This window comes from Ranitomeya imitator, chromosome 6 (assembly GCF_032444005.1).
Source record: "Ranitomeya imitator isolate aRanImi1 chromosome 6, aRanImi1.pri, whole genome shotgun sequence".
NCBI lineage: Eukaryota > Metazoa > Chordata > Amphibia > Anura > Dendrobatidae > Ranitomeya > Ranitomeya imitator.
The window spans coordinates 491,897,414-491,924,668 of NC_091287.1; the positions used below are offsets into that span (position 1 = coordinate 491,897,414).

At 43.8% G+C, this 27,255-nt stretch overlaps 1 protein-coding gene across 1 annotated transcript in view; it reads right to left on the minus strand.

Moving 5' to 3' along the window:
- Positions 1-27,255, minus strand: part of RGS22 (regulator of G protein signaling 22) — a 189,938-nt gene that overhangs the window by 153,839 nt on the left and 8,844 nt on the right. The window contains exons 2-5 of the mRNA XM_069731649.1: positions 23,817-23,845; positions 18,723-18,785; positions 13,163-13,375; positions 9,788-9,873 (exon numbers count right to left, since the gene is read on the minus strand). Coding sequence (XP_069587750.1) covers positions 9,788-9,873; positions 13,163-13,375; positions 18,723-18,785; positions 23,817-23,845 — 391 coding nt within the window. The remainder of the gene's footprint in view (positions 1-9,787; positions 9,874-13,162; positions 13,376-18,722; positions 18,786-23,816; positions 23,846-27,255) is intronic.

Sequence of the window (27,255 nt, forward strand, 5' to 3'; positions counted from 1 at the left end):
AGAAAAGGCAGCCCCCCACATATATTGACTGTGAGTTAAGATGAAGTCACAAACACAGAAATGAAACAGGTTTCAGCAAAGGGAGGCCAGACTTACTAAACAGACTGAGGATAGGAAAGGTATCTTTGCGGTCAGCACAAAAAACTACAAAAAGACCACGCAGAGTGTACAAAAAGACCTCCGCACCGACTCACGGTGCGGAGGTGCCACTCTGCATCCCAGAGCTTCCAGCTAGCAAGACAAAATCATAATAGCAAGCTGGACAAGGAAACAATGAACAAATAATTAACTAGCAGGGACTTAGCTTCTGCTGGAGTAGACAGGTCACCAGAAAGATCCAAGAGCGAACTGAACCAGTACAAGAACATTGACAGCTGGCATGGAGTAACGATCTGAGTGGAGTTAAATAGAGCAGCCAGCCAAAGAATAAACTACGTCACCTGTGGAAGGAACCTCAGAAGCAGCAGCTCCACTCACAGCCACCAGAGGGAGTCCATAGAAAGAACTCGCCGAAGTACCATTCATGACCACAGGAGGGAGTTCGATAACAGAATTCACAACAGTACCCCCCCCCCTTGAGGAGGGGTCACCGAACCCTCACCAGAGCCCCCAGGCCAATCAGGACGAGCCAAATGAAAGGCACGAACTAGATCGGCAGCATGAACATCAGAGGCAAAAACCCAGGAATTATCTTCCTGACTATAACCCTTCCACTTGACCAGGTACTGGAGTTTCCGTCTCGAAATACGAGAATCCAAAATCTTCTCCACCACATACTCCAACTCCCCCTCGACCAACACCGGGGCAGGAGAATCAACGGAGGGAACCATAGGCGCCACGTATCTCCGCAATAACGACCTATGGAACACATTATGGATGGCAAAAGAAGCTGGAAGGGCCAAACGAAATGACACAGGATTGAGAACTTCAGAAATCTTATACGGACCAATGAAACGAGGCTTAAACTTAGGAGAGGAAACCTTCATAGGAACATAACGAGATGACAACCAAACCAAATCCCCAACACAAAGTCGGGGACCAACACAGCGCCGGCGGTTAGCGAAACGTTGAGCCTTCTCCTGGGAAAATGTCAAATTGTCCACCACATGAGTCCAAATCTGCTGCAACCTGTCCACCACAGTATCCACACCAGGACAGTCCGAAGGCTCAACCTGCCCTGAAGAGAAACGAGGATGGAAACCAGAATTACAAAAAAAAGGCGAAACCAAAGTAGCCGAGCTGGCCCGATTATTAAGGGCGAACTCAGCCAAAGGCAAGAAGGACACCCAATCATCCTGATCAGCAGAAACAAAGCATCTTAGATATGTTTCCAAAGTCTGATTAGTTCGTTCGGTTTGGCCATTTGTCTGAGGATGGAAAGCCGAAGAAAAAGACAAATCAATGCCCATCTTAGCACAAAAGGACCGCCAAAACCTCGAAACAAACTGGGAACCTCTGTCCGAGACGATGTTCTCCGGAATGCCATGCAAACGAACCACATGCTGGAAAAACAATGGCACCAAATCAGAGGAGGAAGGCAATTTAGACAAGGGTACCAAATGGACCATCTTAGAGTAGCGATCACAAACCACCCATATGACCGACATCCTTTGAGAGACAGGGAGATCTGAAATAAAATCCATGGAAATATGCGTCCAGGGCCTCTTCGGGACCGGCAAGGGCAAAAGCAACCCACTAGCACGAGAACAGCAGGGCTTAGCTCGAGCACAAGTCCCACAGGACTGCACAAAAGAACGCACATCCCGTGACAAAGAAGGCCACCAAAAGGATCTAGCCACCAAATCTCTGGTACCAAAGATTCCAGGATGACCCGCCAACACTGAACAACGAACCTCAGAGATAACTCTACTAGTCCATCTATCAGGGACAAACAGTTTCTCCGCTGGACAACGGTCAGGTCTATCAGCCTGAAACTTCTGCTGCACCCGCCGCAAATCAGGGGAGATGGCAGACAAAATTACCCCTTCTTTGAGAATACCCACCGGCTCAGGAACACCCGGAGAGTCAGGCACAAAACTCCTTGACAGGGCATCAGCCTTCACATTCTTAGAGCCCGGAAGGTACGAAACCACAAAATCAAAACGGGAGAAAAACAGCGACCATCGAGCCTGTCTAGGATTCAACCGTTTGGCAGACTCGAGATAAGTCAAATTCTTGTGATCCGTCAAGACCACCACGCGATGCTTGGCTCCTTCAAGCCAATGTCGCCACTCCTCGAATGCCCACTTCATGGCCAACAACTCTCGATTGCCAACATCATAATTGCGCTCAGCAGGCGAGAATTTTCTAGAAAAGAAGGCACATGGTTTCATCACCGAGCCATCAGAACTTCTTTGCGACAAAACAGCCCCTGCTCCAATCTCAGAAGCATCAACCTCGACCTGAAACGGGAGCGAAACATCTGGCTGGCACAACACAGGGGCAGAAGAAAAACGACGCTTCAACTCCTGAAAAGCCTCTACAGCCGCAGAGGACCAATTGACCACATCAGCACCTTTCTTGGTCAAATCAGTCAACGGTTTAGCAACACTAGAAAAATTAGCGATGAAGCGACGGTAAAAATTAGCAAAGCCCAGGAACTTCTGCAGGCTCTTCACAGATGTCGGCTGAGTCCAATCATAAATGACCTGAACTTTAACAGGGTCCATCTCGATAGTAGAAGGGGAAAAAATGAAACCCAAAAATGAAACCTTCTGAACTCCAAAGAGACATTTTGACCCCTTCACAAACAAGGAATTCGCACGAAGGACCTGGAACGCCATTCTGACCTGCTTCACATGAGACTCCCAATCATCCGAAAAGACCAGAATATCATCCAAATACACAATCATGAATCTATCCAGGTACTCTCGGAAGATGTCATGCATAAAGGACTGAAACACAGATGGAGATCTAGAAAGCCCGAATGGCATAACCAGGTACTCAAAATGGCCATCGGGCGTATTAAATGCTGTTTTCCATTCATCGCCCTGTTTAATTCGCACAAGATTATACGCCCCTCGAAGATCTATCTTGGTGAACCAACTAGCCCCCTTAATCCGAGCAAACAAATCAGACAGCAGCGGCAAAGGGTACTGAAATTTGACTGTGATCTTATTAAGAAGGCGGTAATCAATACAAGGTCTCAAAGAACCATCCTTCTTGGCCACAAAAAAAGAACCCTGCTCCCAACGGTGATGACGACGGGCGAATATGACCTTTCTCCAAGGATTCCTTTATATAACTCCGCATAGCGGCGTGCTCTGGCACAGATAAATTAAACAGTCGGCCCTTAGGAAACTTACTACCAGGAATCAAATTAATTGCACAATCGCAATCCCTATGAGGAGGTAGGGCACCGGATTTGGGCTCATCAAATACATCCCGGTAATCTGACAAAAACTCAGGGACTTCAGATGGAGTGGAAGACGAAATTGACAGCAATGGAACATCACCATGTACCCCCTGACAACCCCAGCCGGACACAGACATAGATTTCCAATCCAATACTGGATTATGGACCTGTAGCCATGGCAACCCCAAAACGACCACATCATGCAGATTATGCAACACCAAAAAGCGAATATCCTCCTGATGTGCAGGAGCCATGCACATGGTCAATTGAGTCCAGTACTGAGGCTTATTCTTGGCCAAAGGCGTAGCATCAATTCCTCTCAATGGAATAGGATACTGCAAGGGCTCCAAGAAAAAACCACAGCGCCTGGCAAACTCCAAGTCCATCAAATTCAGGGCAGCGCCTGAATCCACAAATGCCATAACAGAATAGGATGACAAAGAGCAAATCAGAGTAACGGACAAAAGATATTTAGACTGTACCGTACCAATGGTGGCAGACCTAGCGAACCGCTTAGTGCGCTTAGGACAATCGGAGATAGCATGAGTGGAATCACCACAGTAAAAACACAGCCCATTCCGACGTCTGTGTTCTTGCCGTTCAGCTCTGGTCAAAGTCCTATCACATTGCATAGGCTCAGGCCTATGCTCAGAGAATACCGCCAAATGGTGCACAGCTTTGCGCTCACGCAAGCGCCGATCGATCTGAATGGCCAAGGACATAGACTCATTCAGACCAGCAGGCGTGGGAAATCCCACCATGACATCCTTAAGGGCTTCAGAAAGACCCTTTCTGAAAATTGCCGCCAGGGCACACTCATTCCACTGAGTAAGCACAGACCACTTTCTAAACTTCTGACAATACACCTCCGCCTCATCCTGACCCTGACACAAAGCCAGCAAGATTTTCTCTGGCTGATCCACTGAATTTGGTTCATCATAAAGCAATCCAAGCGCCAGAAAAAACGCATCTACATCACGCAATGCAGGATCTCCTGGTGCAAGGGAAAATGCCCAGTCTTGAGGGTCACCACGCAACAAAGAAATAATGATTTTTACTTGTTGAACGGGGTCACCAGAGGAGCGGGGTTTCAAAGCTAGAAACAGTTTACAATTATTTTTGAAATTCAGGAACTTAGATCTATCCCCAGAAAACAAATCAGGAATTGGAATTCTAGGCTCTAACATCGGATTCTGAACCACAAAATCTTGAATGTTTTGTACCCTTGCAGTGAGATGATCCACACAAGAGGACAGACCTTGAATGTCCATATCTACACCTGTGTCCTGAACCACCCAGAGGTTAAGGGGAAAAGAAAGACAAAACACACTGCAGAGAAAAAAAAATGGTCTCAGAACTTCTCTTATCCCTCTATTGAGATGCATTAATACTTTGGGCCAGCTGTACTGTTATGGACCTGGTGGTTAGGAGCACCCGGAACGACCTGATGGTTAAACTCACACAGGACAAGCTCTGGGAAGTGGGAGCTCTGCTGACCGCAACCCCTAATCCTATCACACAACTAGAAATAGCCGTGGAGCGTACCTAACTCTCCCTAGACGCCTCTTCACAGTCTAAGAGCTAACTAGCCCTAGAGATAGAAAATAAAGCCTACCTTGCCTCAGAGAAATTCCCCAAAGGAAAAGGCAGCCCCCCACATATATTGACTGTGAGTTAAGATGAAGTCACAAACACAGAAATGAAACAGGTTTCAGCAAAGGGAGGCCAGACTTACTAAACAGACTGAGGATAGGAAAGGTATCTTTGCGGTCAGCACAAAAAACTACAAAAAGACCACGCAGAGTGTGCAAATAGACCTCCGCACCGACTCACGGTGCGGAGGTGCCACTCTGCATCCCAGAGCTTCCAGCTAGCAAGACAAAATCATGATAGCAAGCTGGACAAGGAAACAATGAACAAATAATTAACTAGCAGGGACTTAGCTTCTGCTGGAGTAGACAGGTCACCAGAAAGATCCAAGAGCGAACTGAACCAGTACAAGAACATTGACAGCTGGCATGGAGTAACGATCTGAGTGGAGTTAAATAGAGCAGCCAGCCAAAGAATAAACTACGTCACCTGTGGAAGGAACCTCAGAAGCAGCAGCTCCACTCACAGCCACCAGAGGGAGTCCATAGACAGAACTTGCCGAAGTACCATTCATGACCACAGGAGGGAGTTCGATAACAGAATTCACAACACTCTCCTGTATATATACACTGCAGAATTTACAATAGCTGTCACTCATGTAAGAAGTGAAATCTGGCATTGTACTATACATTTCTCTGCCGTATCTGGGCATCATAAATCGGGGTATGTGTTAAAGGGGGGGGGGCCCACTGAGACTCTTTCGCCCGGGGCCCTCGAAAACCTGGAGCCGGCCCTGGCTGGGGTGATGGAATGGCAGCTGGATGGTATACCTTCCCACAGGTGAAGTATGTCCCCAGGGCTTCCCAGTAAGATGGATGGTGATGGTGTGAGGTGCAGGCAATAACGAGGACACAAGGTTGCAGTCTCTTTACCTCTTTACTGAAGACTTCAGGATCCTCAATCCAGAGCACATTTAACAGGACTATCAGAGACAGGCCGGCCTGATGGGCACTTCCAGAGTTTCCCTCGCAGATGGAAATTGTTGCCCACAGCTCTCTCTCTCTTTAGTTCCAGATGTTGCTAGTTTCTCGTCCCCCAGTATGTTTTGGCTAGGACGCACCCGTATGACGGGAAGGCCTGGAGGTCTTCCGGGACCCTAGAGATGCCCCTCTCCCACTGTTGCCCCCTATGTCTTCTTAGGAAATTTAAGGTAGACAGCCAACCTATAATTAACTGTCCTGCGGAGTTTGAAGTAAGGCCTAAAGTCAGTTACTCCCGCGGTGTTCCGGCCACCGGCTACGCGCCTCAGTAGGATGTTGCCTCGGTCTCACGGCACGACTAATACTGGTACTCCTTTTTGCTTGATCTCGTTTACACTGTTCCACAATATCCTTCCCTTCTTGTCTCTTTCTTAGGATACCGCCGCAAGGAGGTGCAGGCGCGGCTCCGTTACGTTCTGCTCTGTTCGCTAGGCACCTGCCAGGTTCCCACGCCTGACAGGGACCCCCCTGTGTCTTCTCTCTGCAACACCCCCTGCCACGGGATGTTGCCTGAATCCAACCCAGTCAGCTTCTGACTAACTTTCTATCCAACCCCTAGTTTTACCAGTGTGAGGAGGGGCCCAATAAATAAAGCCTTTTGCTCCCCCTAGTGGCCGGAGTGTGAAGTGTAATGTGTGCTGGTGATACCTGGTCAGGAGAATTCCTTCAGTGCCATCAGACGTACCATCACTCCCCTTAGTGGAGAGTGTCATACTGCAACGACCAGGTCTCTGGGGCGCTGCACAAAGATTATTGGAGATAGTCTGTAAAAGATTAGACTGGGAAGAAAGTAAGCAAGCTACGTGACCTGCTCAGTGCCGATGAGACCGAGACATGAATTTTCTGTAAAGTGTAAAAGTTTCCATATAACACATTGCACGTAGCTTCCCATCGCCCCTGATACTGTTAAACCTGTCTTTTTTTATTTTTTTTAATAGCAAAAAGCTGTATGTTCCATTTAACTAGTCACACATTGTACAAATGTACATAAAATCACACAAGAGGGAAATGGAGTACATTAAAGGGAACCTGTCACCCCGTTTTTTGAGATTGAGATATAAATACTGTTAAATAGGGCCTGCGCTGTGCGTTACTATGGTGTATGTAGTGTACCCTGATTCCCCATGTATGCCGAGAAATACATTACCAAAGTCGGCGTTTTCGCCTGTCAATCAGGCTGGTCTGGTCAGGTGGGCGTGTTCACAGCGTTCTTTTCTTCCCCAGGTTTCCGTTGGTGGCGTAGTGGTGTGCGCATGTCCAAGGCCCGGATTCCCTGTGCCCACGTGAAGACACAGCGCGCGATCTGCGCTGTCATTCCTTTCATCGGTGCGGGCGGCCATCTTCCTGGGGCCGCGCGTGCGCAGATGTAGTGCTCTGCTGCACGGGGCTTCAGGAAAATGGCCGCGGGATGCCGCGCGTGCGCAGAAGAGATCGCGGTGGCCATTTTCCCAAAGCCGAGATGCAAACTCGGCTTTGGGAAAATGGCCGCCGCGATCTCTTCTGCGCACGCGCGGCATCCCGCGGCCATTTTCCTGAAGCCCCGTGCAGCAGAGCACTACATCTGCGCACGCGCGGCCCCAGGAAGATGGCCGCCCGCACCGATGAAAGGAATGACAGCGCAGATCGCGCGCTGTGTCTTCACGTGGGCACAGGGAATCCGGACCTTGGACATGAGCACACCACTACGCCACCAACGGAAACCTGGGGAAGAAAAGAACGCTGTGAACACGCCCACCTGACCAGACCAGCCTGATTGACAGGCGAAAACGCCGACTTTGGTAATGTATTTCTCGGCATACATGGGGAATCAGGGTACACTACATACACCATAGTAACGCACAGCGCAGGCCCTATTTAACAGTATTTATATCTCAATCTCAAAAAACGGGGTGACAGGTTCCCTTTAACAAAAAAAAATAAAATTAATATTTATTGAAAAAACCAATGTGTATACTTTTCTGCCCAATGATGACAAAAGTATTCTAGGAGTGATACCTAGATTGAAAAAGCCGCAATTCATGAACCAGACATTAAAAAAAGAAACACAACAGGAGAACACGTATAATATAGACTTAAAAAGGAACAAATGAAAGAATAAAGACCAAATGAAAAATAGGCAAAGAAACTCCAGAAACTAGGCAAAAAAGTGCAAATGCAATAATAGATTGGGCTCATAATAGCAAAACATGGGACACATGTTTGAATAATTATGTTCAGGTCTTTCCATTGAGTCCCGTTGCCCCCAATGTAATGCACACTTTCATTTAAAATAAGTGTGAAGCTGTGAGAGAGGGCAGTCAAGAGGTTCAGGGTCAGATACCAAGAGAGCTCATCATACAAATAGGGTAAGACAAGTGTGTAGTTAAGTCACAGTCCTAGGTCAGAATTTCAGAAAGGTATCAAGGCAAAAGGGGCTGGGCAAAAGGATGGTCAAATGCAAGGTCCAAGGTCATGCATCAAAAGATCGTAAACAGAGTACGGGGAGGGTATGTGCACACGTCAGGATTTTCTTGCAGAAATTTCCTGACAAAATCAGGACATTTCTGCCAGAAATCCACATGCGTTTTTTGCACGGATTTTACGTGTTTTTTGTGCGGATTGTTTGCGTTTTCTTCCCATTTAATGGGAAATCCGCAAAAAATCCGCAAAAATAATGAGCATGCTACTTTTTTTTTGCGGAATACGTTTTTTTTGCGGAAAAAAAAAGCAAACATGTGCACAAAACATGCAGAATGCATTCTAAATGATAGGATGCATATTGTTTTGCATTTTGTTAGCGGTTTTATAGCGTTTTTATCGGGAAAATCCGCAAAAAAAAACGCAAAAAATCCTGACGTGTGCACATACCCGGAAACAAGGTGAACACGCACCACTAAGCTAACTCTATGACTGGCAATAATTATACACTGACAGCCAGCTAAATAGCAAGGTAGTCACCCAAAACAGAAGAAACCTGGAAAAAAAAACAGCATGCCCCTGCCATGATTGGCGGCTACAGTGGGGATTCCATAGCAACCCCCACATGTACTCAGCCTGGCTAGTAGCTGAAAATCATTCAGCAGAGGCGATGAAAACTAAATCTCTGAGCAGTCATAAATACTCGGAGACTACACGAGCGTGTTCGGGAAAACCCGAGCAACGAGTACAGTCGCTCATCACTAATAAATACATGTATCTCTCTGGAATAAGGTTGCAGATATTAAGGTATCATTTTATTCAACTTTCTATGATCTACTCCATAAACACGGAAGAGAAAATTTCCATCGTACTCACATTTTTGGAAACATCTGTCTTTATTTTTCAGAGTGCCATTCCAATGCTGCTGACCAACCAGAAATATGCAATGCAAAAAAAAAAGAGGTGGACAGGCACATCCAATAATACAAAATCTTCAAGATTTATTCCAAATACATATCTTTAAAAATCCATACAAGGATGATGTGGTACAGGAACCGCACTGACTTGTTTCTGGCGCCTACTGCGTCCTTAGTGATAGAGCATACTGCGACTAAGGGTGCAGTAGGCGCCAGAAATGGCTCAGAGCGGTTCGTATACCACATCATCCTTGTATGGATTTTTAAAGATATGTATTTGGAATAACGCTTGGAGATTTTTTATTATTGGATGTGCCTGTTCACCTCTTTTTGCATTTCTATGATCCACATGCCCGTATAGATGGTTTAGGTGGGTTAATCCTACTGACAGATTCCCTTTAAAACTGCAATGTTTTAGGTATTACTGCAGATTTAATTATATTAGATTATAGTCACAGTAATAGGATTTTTTTTCCATCTTACTGTACCTGTATTCAGAATAGCAGTCACTTTTCAGAAATGCTGGAAGTCTTTCCTTCTTGATCCATTCAACACCTTGTTCCCGATTCAAACACTTGAAAATGAGTAATGTAAAAAAATACATTTATATATAGTTACAGATTTTCAAGTTATTAGTGTTTGCATTACGAGCATTTAATGTTTTTGAATAAACCATATAGACATATAAGGGAAAACACTGATTTTTTTTCTGTTGCATTCTTACTACAATTACACAATAGAAATCTTCGGACTATTGTGACTTTGCCATGTTTTTTTTAATGTGTTTCTCCTAAGTTAATGCATTTTTAGTACAGATATTGGTACTGTAGCCCTTTTTCCTTTCGGCATTAAAAACTAATATTTTGGTTAGGGTAGATACACACACAACAGATTTTGTTGCAGAAATGTGAGCGATTAAAAATCATTTCCATTCATCTGAGTTTCTTTGTTTGGGCTCGCTCACACTTGAGATCAAATCATCCAAATGCAATCCAATAAAATAAAAATCGCATTGCATTCGGAGCAATGGTATTTAATGATTCGGTGCTCATCTGAGATTTTTTTTTTCAGCTCATATTACGATCGGACTGCTAAAAAAATCGCAGCATGGTGCGAGTGGATGAAAATTTCGGATCGCAATTGACAATACAAGTCAATAGGTGTGAAAATAATATTGAATGGCACTAGGACCAAGCGTAGAATGGTGCCTCGCGGTGAACTGACAAAGTTAAGCGGAGTTCATATCCAGTGAACTCCTGTCACCTCACTTACGTCAGCGTGAGCGTAAGAACTTTCCATGGTGCTCGCACTGACGTCAGTGAGGTGAACGGAGTTCATTGGGTATGAACTCTGCTCAACTTTCTCACATCACTGCTAGGCACTGAACTGCACCAGCATGCACTGCTCAGTGTCTCTGCTAGCTGGCAGGCTGAATGCTCGCATCATGCCAGCCTTCAGCCTGACAACTAGATGTAGCAATGCTAGATTCATCTCATCAAGGGACAAATAGATTATCTTCTCATCGGCGAGGTGAGGAATATGGTTGTTTATTTGTTTTACTCTTTCACAGGGGACATGGGCATCGGAGGATTATTTTCACGAATGAGAGGTGAGAATTATGGTTGTTTATTAATTTTAATCTTTTACAGGGGTACATGGCCTTGAGTGGATTACAGGTCAAGGTGAGTATATATTTTTTTGCTTTATTGAAACTCAAGGTGTCAGTGTCTTTATTTCAAGTAAAGGACTTTATTCTGGGTGTTTTTTTTATTTACAATACGACTATGAGGTTACTAACCCTGGGCTTGCAAGCTGCCAATATAAAGCTGACATAAACCCCAACCCTATTACTCCACTTGCCAAAGCGTCAGGGCAAGTGGGAAGAGCGGAGGCTAAGTGCCAGAATTGGAGCATCTTATGGATGCGTCTTTCCTGAAGCATTTGAGAGCTGATGTTTTGAGCCTGGGAGGGGGCCAGTATCCATGGCCCCTTCCTATCCTAATAATATCAGCCTGCAGCTGTCTGCCTAGCCTTTGCTGGCTATTAATTATAGGGATGACCCCACATTATTTTTAAGGGGCATTCCCCATTTTAATAACCAGTAAAGGCTAAGTATACAGCTGTGAGCGATATTAATAGACCTGGGAAGCTCCATGTGAATTACTCTCTTCCAAGGCTATAAATATCTGCCCCAAGCTGTCCGCTTTCCCTCTACTGGTTAATAAAATTTTGGGGATCTCACTCCATTTTTTTTTCAGAAATGTATTTATTTATTACTAAAATACATGTACAGTAAGCTACACATGCAAAGCACTGATTATATATCTCACATATTTCTATCTATCTACTTATAACTATTTCTATCTATCTAATCTCTATATATGTATTGAAGAATATTTCATTTGAAAATTATCTTTAAATTACAGAGAATTACTCTATGTAAAAGCTAATGTTAAAATTGCATTGCATAAGGATTGCATTTGCATCTCATTTGGATGCTAGGTGATAAAAATCGCATTGTACTCGCATGAAAATTGCATGCCACCTGCATGACACTCATCCGATCAACACGGGATTTAATTTTTAAATGCTAGTGTGACTCCAGCCTTTCTCTGGCAAACACATTGGCCCTGATTCATCAAGAATTGAATTGCAGTGTATTGAAAAGGAAAAAATCTATTCAATACATACAGTAATAAAAATATAAAAACCAAAGAAATAAAAAATAAATTAAAATTTTAAATCACTCCCCTTTTCCCCCGTTTTAGTAAAATGTAAAAAACCAAACACATATGGTATTGCCATGTGCAGAATTACCAGAAACTAATAATACATACATGCTAGCTCATCGCTTGCTCACCGAGCCCCACTCCATACAGCCAACCAATTCCAGCCCTGTGCTGATGAGGGCCTAAAGCCCGAAACACGTGTCCACAGGTAGGAATTGGTTGGCTGTGTAAATTTAGAAACTAATCCGCAGCATTGCACGCATGGCGGTTCCAAGCGCTGTGGATTAGACTGGGGTGGAAAGAGATGATTTGCATAGCTCCGCCTACTGCAAAGGATTCTGGGTAAACCTGCTATTCTTTGTATTATGCTGCTTGCAAGTACTTTCCGTTTCAGGAAAGCATCCACTATGCAGAAACTAATAAAACACAAAAATACTCATCCCATAACGTGAACGTCAAAATGAAAAAAAAAAAAATCTAATGCCAGATTTGACATTTTTAGTTGTCGCATTTCCACCAAAAAATGCAACAAAAAGCAATCAAAACATTGTAGGTTCCCAAAAATGACATTAATAAAAACTACAAATTGTCGTGCAAAATACCGACAGGTCTCAGAAAACAGCGACACAAACCAATTTTTATCTTTTTTTTACAAACTTCAGAATTTTATTTTTCAACTATCAAAATATAAGTTTTGAATCATTGAAATTGTAATGATCTCAATAAACATATTGCGGGGTAATTTTTACCGCTCAATGAACACATAAAAAAACAAAACTCAAAAAACAATTGGAGAATTATGTTTTGGGTTTTTTTTTCAAAAATTTTTTTCACTATTTCGCTCTTGAAAAAGGTGGGGAGGAAAAATGAAAGCACAAAGGCAAAAAAAAATAATAATCACATGGTCAGTCAAGGATTACTTTAATGTTTTCAAGCTTCTTCAGCGCATAGGCTAGATTTTGTTTCTTGTGCAATCTGTGACTACGTTCTGTGATTAGCCATCGTGCAGCTGGAATTTATTTACTTGAACAGCAGCCAATTAACCTTCTCCCCATTGTAACAATTTGGCTGTATTAATGAATAATTAAAAAAATATAAGGCAAATCTCCCCATAGCTCAATGTCCTCCACTTACCATAACACTGTAGTTGTTGTCAATTTTTACATCAATAACAGAGGATTTTTTTGGGCTTCGTCGTGAGACACTTCTGGTTGCATTATAGGTGGGATTTGGTGACTGGAGATCACGTAACACTTTTTTAATTTGCTGTTCCAAAAGATGAGGTACGCTACTGACCACTTCAAAAACGCCATATATTTTGTTGAACTGGATTGTTTCAGAGAAAGTCTGCAAAAATACAATATACAAAGATGTAACTGTCACACTAGTTATGAGCCCAATTAGGTGCCCAAACTTTGTTTCTCTACAGTCAGGATTCAGATGGCTGTATTTCACTGTCCATGCCCGGTCTGATTGTGGGTCACATAACCCAAATTTACAACCTAATATACGGTATGCTGTGAAATATGACCATCTGAACCCAGTCTAAGGCTGTGCACATGTAGAGAATTCACAACAAATCCGTAACAAAATTAGCTCTCTTCCAGAGGAAACAATGGTGGTTTGATTAATATCATGAGGCTTGTGTTGGCCATTGACGTATAATGTACAGTGATTAAATAAGTATCTGATACACTGCCAATTTTGCAAGTTTTCCCACCTACACAGAATGGAGAGGTCAGTAATTTTTATTGTAGGTACACTTCACCTGTGAGAGACAGACTTGAATGCTTATTGTATGAAGCAGATCAGGTGGTTTGTATTTGTGTAATGAGGACGGTGTGGCATAAGGTGTGCAGAATTATTAGGGTATGTTTCCATGGTCAGGCATGGCTCAATATTTGCTCAGGATTTGACGCAGGTAAAATCTGCATCTGAGGTCACTGTCAGGTCACCTGCGTTTTTTGATGCGTTTTTTTTATGCATTTTTCATGCAGATTTGTGTGTGCTTTTGTAAGCTAAATAAAGATATACGAAAAAAATTGGGATGTAATTTCCTTGTCCAACCTCTTCTTTTACATACTCCATTATAGAATAAACTTTACACACACAGATAGATAGATAGATGATAGATAGATATACCTATAGATAATACCAAGCCCGATGTTTAGTAATAAACATAGTAAAATGGTACATAGTTAGCGCGGGATCACACATGTGAGAAACTCGGACGAGTCTCGTATCTTAATACCCGACACTGCCGCCGGCACTCGGGACCAGAGCTTGCGGCTGCATGTATTTCTATGTAGTTGAACTCTCCGGTCCGAGTGCTGGCGGCAGTGTCGGGTATTGAGGTGCGAAACTTGTGTGAGTTTCTCGCAAGCCTGACACTGGCCTTAAATGCAATATCTGATAATTAAAAAAAAAAAAAATGGCATGGGCTCCTGCGCATTTTCTGCGCCAGAGAAGGAAAGCTAGCGACTGGGAGACCGATGTTTGCAGCCCAGGAAGGGGTTAATACCCATGGAGCTTCCCAGGCTAGGAATATCAGCCTGCAGCTGTATATTTAGCCTTTTTGCTGGCTATTAAAATAGGGGGACCCCCCCAAAAAAATGATGTGGGGTCCCCCTATAATTTATAGCCAGAAAGGCTATGCAGACAGCTGCGGGCTGTTATTCATAGCCTAGAGAGGGACCATGGATATTGCCCCCCAGCTACAAACACCAGCTCCCAGCCGCCCCAATTCCGGCGCTTAGCCTTTCTCTTCCCACTGCCCTGTAGCGGTGGCATATGGGGTAATAAGGGGTTAATGTCACCTTAGTAAGGTGACATTAAGCCGACTTAGTAATGGAGAGGTGTCAATAAGACTCCTACCATTACTAATTCTATAGTTGGTAAAGGGTTAATAAAACACACACATGCAGAATAAAGTATTTTAATTAAATAAAACACCACACAGTTTTGCCATCTTTATTATACTGGTAATCAAAGTGAAGCCATCGATCTTCTGAAAAAAAAATAAATAAAAATAAACCAACAGTATACTCCCTGGTCCAACGCAGTCCTTAATAACAAGTGTCCCACGATGAGTACAGCTCTGCTACATCTGGATGCCTGACATCCAGACATAGCAGAGCTTGTAGATGACCCCCAGAGATAACTCTCCGGCAATCACTTACACTCTAGCTCTCGTGGTCAGCTGACCATGAGAACTAGCGTAGGGTGACCAGAGATAACCCCGGTCACTTGCACGGTAGTTCTCGCGGTAAGCTAAGTTCTCGCAAGAAATGCAGTGGATGCGGACTTCCAGCGGTGTGACAGGTAAGACCTTATTTAAATTAGTAGACATGCGTAGTAAGCTGCGTTTACGCAGTTATTACGCATGTGACTAATCATTAGATGCGGTTTTACTATGGTAATGGTAATGGTCTATGGTAAATCGCCGCATTGTAAACAAGCATGCTGCGTTCTGGAAAGACGCGCATTACGTGGGTCTGCTGCCTGCGTCTTTTAACACACAGTGGAGACGGGATTTCAGGAAATCCCTTCCACTATGCTGTAACATCTGGACGTTGCGTGTTTGACGCTGCGGCTGTATGCAGCATCAAACACGCAGCGTTTCCTGACCGTGGAAACATACCCTTAGGTAGCTAATTTTCCTCCTGAAAAATGGTAAAAAAAAAATAGATTTAACTGATTCTGAAAAGTCAAAAATTGTCACGTCTTACAGATTGATGCAGAACTCTTTAAATTACTAAGATATTGGGGAATGATCACAGAGCTATCCAGAGTTTTTTGCAAATAGTCAACAGGGTCGCAAAAAAAGTGTTTGGCATTATCTGCAAAAGATTTGAGAAGAATCAAATGTTTAGCGATCAAGAAGCGATCAAAATTATCCTCCAGAGCTGTCATATTCCAGAACTGCAGCCTCGTTGGAGGCCCAGAAGTACAAGGTGTTCAATGTGAGTGACTCTTGACAGACGAGATGGATGAGCCCGTGGCTGGATCAAGTAACAGGCACAGACCTCCACTCCAACTCAGACACCAGCAAGGTGGAGGTGGGTACTGGTACGGGCTGGTATTGTTAAAGATGAGCTAGTTGCATCTTTTCGAGTTGAAGATGGAATAAAAATCAACTCCCAAATGTGTCACCCGCCTGGGCTTGGGGTACTTGGCACCGGGTCCGGTCGCACTTAAAAGGGATGTCACGGTGGCTGCGACCAAGTCCATGGCCCTGGGCGCTCAAGCTGATAGGGGAAATGTTTTTGAAGGGGTTTGTATAGTTTATTTAAGTTCGTGACGCCACCTGTGGTTCTTGGTCAGTAGGGACCGACGCTGCTTAAAGGGGTCCTCTGGGGTGATATTGTTGCAGCAAGATGGTGACGCTTCCCACAGGTGAAGTGGGCAAGGATGGTGTATGCCAGCAAATAAGTGGAGGATACAGAGTTGCAAAGTCTTTACCTGTTTTACTGGCAGTAGCAGTCCACTGTCCAGGGTACCAGGAACAGGTGATGATAAGGTCTGGCCGGCTTGGAGGCAAAAGTAGATCCCTCTCCCAGGTTAGGTCCGTAAGCCTTCCTACACATGCTAGTGTGCGAGGTCCTTGCTGCTTGTGGCATTCGTGCAAAGTCCTCTCCTGGTGGGCAGCTTGAGCCATTTTATAGGGTCTCTATCATGACCCGGGCTCTTCAGGTGCTACTTCACCTTCAGGTGTGGTGTGGGCAAATAGCATGCAGTCCTATGCCCTCCGTTTCTGCCGATTGACCTGGAGTACAACATGACCTCGGGCTCCCGATGCCTGGTTTCTGCGCTCTGGCTCTGAGGGTGTCCAGTCACCGTTCCCATCTGAGCCTCTTTCATTCTCCACTGTACTCCTTTCCTCAGTAGCTCCACCAGTTTCAAGCCCTCGGGTTCTTCCTCTCTCCTGGAGCTGCAGCTCAATCCTGGCTGCCAGCTCTGCTGTCTGCTCGCTGTTTCAGACTTCCTTCTTTCTCCTCTCCCTCCAACCGAGTCCTGTCTCTTTGGTCTCCATGGACCAACTCACCTAATTCTTCCTCCAGACCAGAGCACTTAAAGCTGGGGAAGCTCCCGTGAATCCGGGTCCTGAGCTCCCCCTTCTGGCCTGGATCCAGAATGTGTTGAATGTGGGTGAGTTACCTCCTTGCCTCCAAGCATGATATCACCCTCCCCGAAGGGAAATGCAACATCACTGTAACAACCGGTTACCTGGGGTGTTACACAAACCTAGAGGAAAAAGTCTGCATCTTTCAAGAAAACCATGATTTTTATGCAGGATAATAGTCTATTGTATGAAACAAAGTCCTACACTTCTTGGCGAGCCATTTCTTGGCCAACTCTTTACATTTCAACTAATGTCTCATGTTTAAAGCAGCGAGCGGCATTCACAGCCAAATCACAGACAAATCATAAACGTCACTGAAGTTTATGGCGAATATATCAAACATCAAACACATGTATAAAGGTTTGCATCTTTGTGTTACAGTCGCAGGTCTCAATGTGACAGAACAATAGCTATATAGGCCGCCGGCCAATCAGAAGCTGCAGGAGACTACTCAAGAGGACGCTGGGTGTTAAGGGAACAGTGGGTTATGGGTGGTCATTTTTACAGGAAAGGGTCAGGGCGGGGACATTATTAAAGGATGAGGCATTATTACATGAAAGGGCCATGACGGGGACAATATTACAGGATGAGGACATTATTACGTGAAAGGGCCAGGACGGGGACAATATTACAGGATGAGGACATTATTACACGAAAGAGCCAGCATGGGGACATTATTACATGCCAAGGACATTGTTACATGAAAGAGCCAGGATGGGGACATTAATACAGGATGAGGACATTATTAGATAAAAGTGCCAGGATGGGGACAGTATTACAGTATGAGGACATTATTACATGAAAGCATCAGCAAGGGGAGATTATTACAGGATGTGGACACTATTACATGAAAGGGCCAGCAAAGGGACATTGTTACATGAAAGAGCCAGCACGGGGACATTATTACACATTGAGGACATTATTACATGAAAAGGCCAGGACAGAGACATTATTACAGGAAGAGGACATTATTACACATTGAGGACATTATTACATGAAAAGGCCAGGACAGAGACATTATTACAGGAAGAGGACATTATTACCTGAAAGGCCAGGATGGGGACATTATTACTGAATGGGAGATCTTGTTACAGGATGGAAGACATTATTACAGGAAAGGTCCTGGATGGGAACATGATTACTAGATGGGGGACATTATTACAGGATGGGGATATTATTACAGGATAGGGGCAAGTATTGAAAACATTATTACATTGGCAGGTACATCTGATCACCATGCTGGTGGGGGCCTAGGTTCAAATTTTTCCTCTAGTTATAACACTTGGAACAGCACAATGCAGTTTTAAGAAAAGGTGATGCTGAATGACTATTTTATAGTGAATGTAAGTATTTTGGAGAGCTGATATGTTCTTCACACAGTAATTGTGTCTGATGACAGGTTTGATTACAGACTATTTACATTCCTGCAGTATTGTGTAATACTATGGAAAAAAATCAACAATGCAAGTAAGTGTAACAATTCCAGTAAGTGTATTATATGAGTATGTAATTGTATTACAGAATGAATAGGGGAATTAAGCAATATCGGGATATTCAGCCATGTTTACTTACTGGTAGACTTAAGAATTCATTGAAGAAATCTACGAGCTGTTCATCTGTTACTAGGAAATCCTCCTAAGCAAATAGAACAAAACAGAGCGTGAAACACAAACCATGGTAGTGATGGTCAGTGCTGATTTACAGAAGATAGCACACACCAAGAGGCACAGCGACAAATAACAAAACATATAATATTATAGTCTATCTTCTATGCAATCCTTTATCACCTTGCAGACGTCTCACATGCTTTCATGCGATCCATAATGTGTGTGGTGAATGGAGCTTTGCTAAGTTGACCCACATGATTAATGCTATACTGCATTCCTCTTTCTGATAGGTTAACAGAACTTATAAAGCTTATTTGCTCTTGGCAGCCCCTCCAAAAAAGTTAGTGGGATCTCCAGGCAGAGCTTAGCTAAACAAGGTCCTAAATAAGAGTCCCCCTTTAAATAATCTTAATTGTCATAAAATGTTTTCGTAAACCAAACAACTTCTTTAAAATAACATTTTTTCAAGTGGAGCGCCCCCAGACACAGGGCCACTAGTCACTCGGTACCGGTCCTTTCTGCTTAGTTATGCGGTTGTCACGGTGGCTGGACCCGGTCGTGACCCTGCTAAGGGGCGTCCAATAAAAGTGGTAGTACAGTCTGTCAGGGGTTCGTGACGCCACCTGTGGTGTTCGGTCAGGGTGACCGACGCTGCTGTGGGGTCCGCTGGGGTGATGGAATAGCAGCTGGATGGTATACCTTCCCACAGGTGAAGTAAATCCCCAGGGCTTCCCAGTACGGTGGATGGTGATGGTGTGAGGTGCAGGCAATAACGAGGACACAGGAGTGCAGTCTCTTTACCTTTTTACTGAAGGCTTCAATACACTCAGTCCAGAGCACGTTCAACCAGGCTATCAGAGACCGGCCGGTCCGATGGGCACATCCAGAGTTTCCCTCGCAGATGGAAATCGTTGCCTACCAATAGCGCCTGTGTGTTGTAGTCCTACCCTGCTGAGCATTCGGAATAGTCCTCACAACTGCTGTTCTCTTTCGTTCGTTCTCTACAGCTTTCTCTCTCTCTCATTCTTTGGTTCCAGATGTTGCTAGTTTCTAACGTCCCCCAGATATGTTATGGCTAGGACGCCACCCGTTTGACGGGAAGGCTTGGAGTTCTTCCGGAACCCTAGAGATGCCCCTCTCCCAATGTTGCCCCCTATGTCTTCGTAGGTGTAAAAGGTAGACAGCCAACCTATAATCAACTGTCCAGCGGAATTTGAAGTAAGGCCTGAAGTCAGTTACTCCTACGGTGATCCGGCCACCGACTACGCGCTTCAGTAAGATGTTGCCTTCCTCTCTCAGCACGACTCTTACTGGCTCTCCTTTGTGCTGATCTCGTTTACACTGTTCCACAATATTCTTCCCCTCTTGTCTCTCTCTTAGGATACCGCCGCAAGGTAGTGCAGGCGCGGTTCCGTCACGTACTGTTCTGTTCGCTAGGCACCTGCCAGGTTCCCACGCCTGACAGGGACCCCCCTGTGTCTTCTCCCCGCAACACCCCCTGCCACGGGATGTTGCCTGGTTCCAACCCAGTCAGCTTCTGACTAACTTCCTCCCCAGCCCCTAGTTTTACCAGTGTGAGGAGTGGCCCAATAAATAAAGCCTTTTTCTCCCACTAGTGGCCGGAGTGTGAAGTGTAATGTGTTCTGGTGATACCTGGTCAGGAGAACTCTTTAGTGCCATCGGACGTACCGCTACTCGCCTTGGGGCCATACTGCAACGACCAGGTCTCTGGGGCGCTGCACTAGTATACCAGATTTTTCTAAAAATTGTTTTTGCTCTCATTTTGTGATTTCTATACATGTTTCTATACACAATCCCTCTCATGTAAAACCTAAAAGCTGCCTAAAGACATTAGACAGAAGTTGACCAAATCCACCAACCGGTGTCCTGATTCTCTTTTGGCTGGAGAAATATTTCATACATCAGCTTAAAGTGAGTAGCGTGGAATAATTAGTTGTTGGCCAAAAGGACATCAGGGTGACATCTATCTGTTGCATATGGACACCTTTTACAAGGCTTGTCCCATCTACTTCTGCAGGAGCGCATTGGTCCCTGCTTCTGGCCTGCTGAGGGGGCAGTGGTCTTCTGCTTAACAGACAGTGCAAGCTAGAAGCATCATTGTACCGCTGGCCCAAACTGTGCAATCTCCAGTACTGTAAGAAGAGGCAGCATTGGCCTTCTAGTACATGACGAGCACAGGGGCACTGAAGATGGTTGGGATTGTGACTAGTGATGAGCGAATATACTCATTACGTGAGATTTCCTGAGCACGCTCGGGGGTCCTCCGAGTATTTTTTAGTGCTGGAGATTTAGTTTCCCTTGCCGCAGCTGAATGATTTACATCTGTTAGCCAGCATAAGTACATGTGGGGATTCCCTAGCAACTAGGCAACCCCCACATGTACTTATGCTGGCTAACAGATGTAAATCATTCAGCTGCGGCCAAGAAAACTAAATCTCTGAGCACTAAAAAACACTCGGAGGACCCCCGAGCGTGCTCAGGAAATCTCGAGTAACGAGTATATTCGCTCATTACTAATTGTGACCTATCAGTGCACTCCAACGATCTGGCTAGTGTCACGGTTTCATCTTTGCTGTGGCCTAGGGACCCTGTGAGTGACAGCTCAGCCACCCTATGGGATCTAGAGTGAGCAGGACTGTCGGTTTTGTGAGTGACAGTCCAGTTATCCAATTTGATGCATGCTGGGCTGTCAGCATTTTGATTACAGCCCTGGTGCTCAATTTGGCTTAGCCTGTTTCTCCAGGTATCACCTGTCTGTGGTGATTTGCTAAACTATTTAGCTGACTGGCTATGAGCAGGCCACTGTCAGCTGTAGCTCAGTTTAGGTGAGTGTGTGCTTAGCTCTGTGTCTGATATTGTATGAATCTCTGATCTTGTTGCCGGACCTAGGATTTGTTGTGACCATTCGTGTGTATTATCCCTTCTGCTTCTTATGCGCTCTGACTTCAGGTACCTGACCCTGGACTTGGCCTCTAACTATCCGCTTGTCTTTTTCCCTTGTTTTGACGTACCCTACTGTTCTGTTACCTGACCAAGCCTTTGTCTGGCCCCTCTGTACTACAAGCGCTCCTGGTATCTGACCTCGGACCTCCTGACTATTCTATCTCACGACTTGCCTGTGAATAGTAACTCAGTGTCACAGCCAGATCGAGTTAGGCCTCATTCAAACATTTGTTTTTCTCACATACTGTATGAGAAAAATGGACCAATTATTTTGATCAGTCTTTGATCAGAGTATGGTCTTAGTGTCACCAGTTTTTATCGTACGCGGAGAAGAAAAACATCCTCCATCTTCTCTTACGTGACAGTCCAAGAAAATCGTACCACACTCATTTGTCATCCAAGTAATGTCCAATTCTTTCACGGACTCTTTGCCTTGCTGATCAAAATTTAATATGTCTCCTCGATTTTCACGAACATCTGAAAATCAAGGACATCTGAAATTTTCATGGATAGTACTCGTACCTCTTATAGTGTATGGGCACATCTGGCCCAACAGGCTATAACAGGTACAAATACTATCAGTGAAAACCACATATAGCACTCAAGATAAACGGATGTCTGAACAAAGCCTTACATACTGAATTACAATTGTAAGCACTACACATGTTCGTCCACCTCTGCCATACTCAAGAGGTGGCCGACACCTAAGGCAATGAGCAGTAAACAGTAGTGATGAGAGAGTATACTCGTTGCTCGGGTTTTCCCGAGCACGCTCGGGTGACCGCCGAGTATTTATGACTGCTCGGAGATTTTGTTTTCATCCCACCAGCTGAATGCTTTACAGCTACTAGCCAGCTTGATTACATGTGGGGATTCCCTAGCAACCAGGCAACCCCCACATGTACTCAGGCTGGCTAGTAGCTCTAAATCATTCAGCTGCCGTGATGAAAACTAAATCTCCGAGCAGTCATAAATATTCGGAGGTCACCCGAGCGTGCTCAGGAAAACCCGAGCAACGAGTACACTTGCTCATCACTAGTAAACAGTAAAAATAAAAAAATTATTTTAGTAGCAAGAAAATTGCAAAGTTACTTGTTATTACTAGCACTTTGCAATTTTACAACTGAAAGGACATGAGAACATAACAATACCGGATTTGCTATATTGTTGGTGTGCAGGAATGCAAGGTTCTCTAATGCCACCGTATCTAGGGAGATGTAGGTGCTTCTACGTGACTCTGTATGTGCTTACTAGACCAAAACTTATTCTGGTAAATCGCACTAATTATAGGAAACTCTAGGGATTATTGTAAGGTCAAAAGAAAATATCACAATGTGGCGCTGATGTAGGTAGAATATTACTTCAGGCATCTATGAATTAGCATTCATTACTAGGTATTTAAAGTAATGAAATAATCAGTGAAGAGACACAAAATCCAACCTAGGAACACACATCCACCATCACCTAATTTACTAATAATATAAAATGGAGCATTGTGGGAGTTGGGAATGTAAAATATTTTACTGTACAATATTCAGAATAATAAATTACAGCAAAAGCAGTAACACAGCCCCTATATTTCAGCAATGCTGATGGTGTCGATACTACAAGTCCAGTAAATTCCATCCATTGCTGTTATTTTAACTCTGCTGCTCCCTGAGTATTGTGGTTTTTTTTTTTTTTTCAAATCCGACATACGATTCCAGAGATATGGACCTTTCTATTTAGGTCTTTACTAAGTGGGTTTGGCTCACAGGGTGATAATGCAGAGCAGACAAAGGAAACGCCCCAGAGGATCCTGTGATCATAAAAAATAGCACTAAATAAAGAGGCTCTTATCTATGGAACCGTACATCGAATTTAAAAAAAAAAAAAAAAGACTAGAAACGCAATTTCTAGGAGAGTGGCAGGAATAAAATAAAAACGAAAACTGATCTCTATTGCTCTGGTGACGGGTCCTCTCTAAAGAATCAGCATCTAATTCTGCTAGATGCAACATGTTTCTTGGGAAGGAAAACAAATATCTGTGGTTTATTTTCTACAAATTATCATCTTTGTTTCTGACAATATTTACAAACATATATAAGATACTTACAAAATCATCCTCTGTAATATTGGGTGGGCCTGGGAATTAAGAAACAAGATATTGGATTAATCATTAAGCATACAGTTAGTTTAAAAATAAAAATTACACATGTAAAAAAAAAATTGTATTCCCAAAAATTACAAATGTAAATAAATAGTGTTCCCAAAAATTACAAATGTAAAAAAAATAGTATTTCCAAAACACTTTTTTATTATTAACCCCTTTACCCCCAAGGGTGGTTTGCACGTTAATGACCAGGCCAATTTTTACAATTCTGACCACTGTCCCTTTATGAGGTTATAACTCCGAAACGCTTCAACGGATCCTGGTGATTCTGACATTGTTTTCTCGTGACATATTGTACTTCATGATAGTGGTAAAATTTCTTTGATAGTACCTGCGTTTATTTGTGAAAAAAACGGAAATTTGGCGAAAATTTTGAAAATTTCGCAATTTTCAAACTTTGAATTTTTATGCAATTAAATCACAGAGATATGTCACACAAAATACTTAATAAGTAACATTTCCCACATGTCTCCTTTACATCAGCATAATTTTGGAACCAATTTTTTTTTTTGTTAGGGAGTTATAAGGGTTAAAAGTTGACCAGCAATTTCTCATTTTTACAACACCATTTTTTTTTAGGGACCACGTCTCATTTGAAGTCATTTTGAGGGGTCTATATGATAGAAAATGCCCAAGTGTGACACCATTCTAAAAACTGCACCCCTCAAGGTGCTCAAAACCACATTCAAGAAGTTTATTAACCCTTCAGGTGTTTAATAGGAATTTTTGGAATGTTTAAATAAAAATGAACATTTAACTTTTTTACACAAAAAATTTACTTCAGCTCCAATTTGTTTTATTTTACCAAGGGTAACAGGAGAAATTGGACCCAAAAAGTTGTTGTCCAATTTGTTCTGAGTACGCTGATACCCCATATGTGGCAGTAAACCACTGTTTGGGCGCATGGGAGAGCTCGGAAGGGAAGGAGCGCAGTTTGACTTTTCAATGCAAAATTGACAGAAATTGAGATGGGACGCCATGTTGCGTTTGGAGAGCCACTGATGTGCCTAAACATTGAAACCCCCCACAAGTGACACCATTTTGGAAAGTAGACCCCCTAAGGAACTTATCTAGAGGTGTGGTGAGCACTTTGACCCACCAAGTGCTTCACAGAAGTTTATAATGCAGAACCGTAAAAATAAAAAATCATATTTTTTCACAAAAATTATATTTTTGCCCCCAATTTTTTATTTTTCCAAGGGTAAGAGAAGAAATTGGACCTCAAAAGTTGTTGTCCAATTTGTCCCGAGTACGCTGATACCCCATATGTGGCAGTAAACCACTGTTTGGGCGCATGGGAGAGCTCGGAAGGGAAGGAGCGCCGTTTGACTTTTCAATGCAAAATTGACAGGAATTGAGATGGGACGCCATGTTGCGTTTGGAGAGCCACTGATGTGCCTAAACATTGAAACCCCCCACAAGTGACACCATTTTGGAAAGTAGACCCCCTAAGGAACTTATCTGGATGTGTGGTGAGCACTTTGACCCACCAAGGGCTTCACAGAAGTTTATAATGCAGAGCCATAAAAATAAAACAAAATTTTTTTCCCACAAAAATTATTTTTTAGCCCCCAGTTTTGTATTTTCCCTAGGGTAACAGGAGAAATTGGACCCCAAAAGTTGTTGTCCAATTTGTCCTGAGTACGCTGATACCCCATATGTGGGGGGGAACCACCGTTTGGGCGCATGGGAGGGTTCGGAAGGGAAGGAGCGCCATTTGGAATGCAGACTTAGATGGAATGGTCTGCAGGCGTCACATTGCGTTTGCAGAGCCCCTAATGTACCTAAACAGTAGAAACCCCCCACAAGTGACACCATTTTGGAAAGTAGACCCCCTAAGGAACTCATCTTGATGTGTTGTGAGAGCTTTGAACCCCCAAGTATTTCACTACAGTTTATAACGCAGAGCCATGCAAATAAAAAATATTTTTTTTTCCACAAAAATTATATTTTAGCCCCCAGTTTTGTATTTTTCCAAGGTTAGCAGGAGAAATTGGACCCTAAATGTTGTTGTCCAATTTGTCCTGAGTACGCTGATACCCGATATGTGGGGGGGAACCACCGTTTGGGCGCATGGGAGGGCTCGGAAGGGAAGGAGCATCATTTGGAATGCAGACTTAGATGGATTGGTCTGCAGGCGTCACATTGCGTTTGCAGAGCCCCTAATGTACCTAAACAGTAGAAACCCCCCACAAGTGACCCCATATTGGAAACTAGACCCCTCAATGAACTTATCTAGATGTGTTGTGAGAACTTTGAACCCCCAAGTGTTTCACTACAGTTTATAACGCAGAGCCGTGAAAATAAAAAATCTTTTTGTTTTCCCACAAAAATTATTTTTTAGCCCCCAGTTTTGTATTTTCCCAAGGGTAACAGGAGAAATTGGTCCACAAAAGTTGTTGTCCAATTTGTCCTGAGTACGCTGATACCCCATATGTTGGGGTAAACCCCTGTTTGGGCACACAGGAGAGCTCGGAAGGGAAGGAGCACTGTTTTACTTTTTCAACGCAGAATTGGCTGGAATTGAGATCGGACGCCATGTCGTGTTTGGAGAGCCCCTGATGTGCCGAAACAGTGGAAACCCCCCAATTATAACTGAAACCCTAATCTAAACACACCCCTAACCCTAATTCCAACGGTAACCCTAACCACACCTCTAACCCTGACACACCCCTAACCCTAATCCCAACCCTATTCCCAACTGTAAATGTAATCTAAACCCTAACCCTAACTTTAGCCCCAACCCTAACTGTAGCCCCAACCCTAACCCTAACCCTAGCCCTAACCCTAGCCCTAACCCTAGCCCTAACCCTAGCCCTAACCCTAACCCTAGCCCTAACCCTAGCCCTAACCCTAGCCCTAACCCTAACCCTAGCCCTAACCCTAGCCCTAACCCTAGCCCTAACCCTAGCCCTAGCCCTAACCCTAGCCCTAACCCTAGCCCTAACCCTAGCCCTAGCCCTAACCCTAGCCCTAACCCTAGCCCTAATGGGAAAATGGAAATAAATACATTTTTTTTATTTTTCCCTAACTAAGGGGGTGATGAAGGGGGGTTTGATTTACTTTTATAGCGAGTTTTTTAGCGGATTTTTATGATTGGCAGCCGTCACACACTGAAAGACCCTTTTTATTGCAAAAAATATTTTTTGCAATACCACATTTTGAGAGCTATAATTTTTCCATATTTTGGTCCACAGAGTCATGTGAGGTCTTGTTTTTTGTGGGACGAGTTGACGTTTTTATTGAAAACATTTTTGGGCACGTGACATTTTTTTATCGCTTTTTATTCCGATTTTTGTGAGGAAGAATGACCAAAAGCCAGCTATTCATGAATTTCTATTGGGGGAGGCGTTTATACCGTTCCGCGTTTGGTAAAATTGAT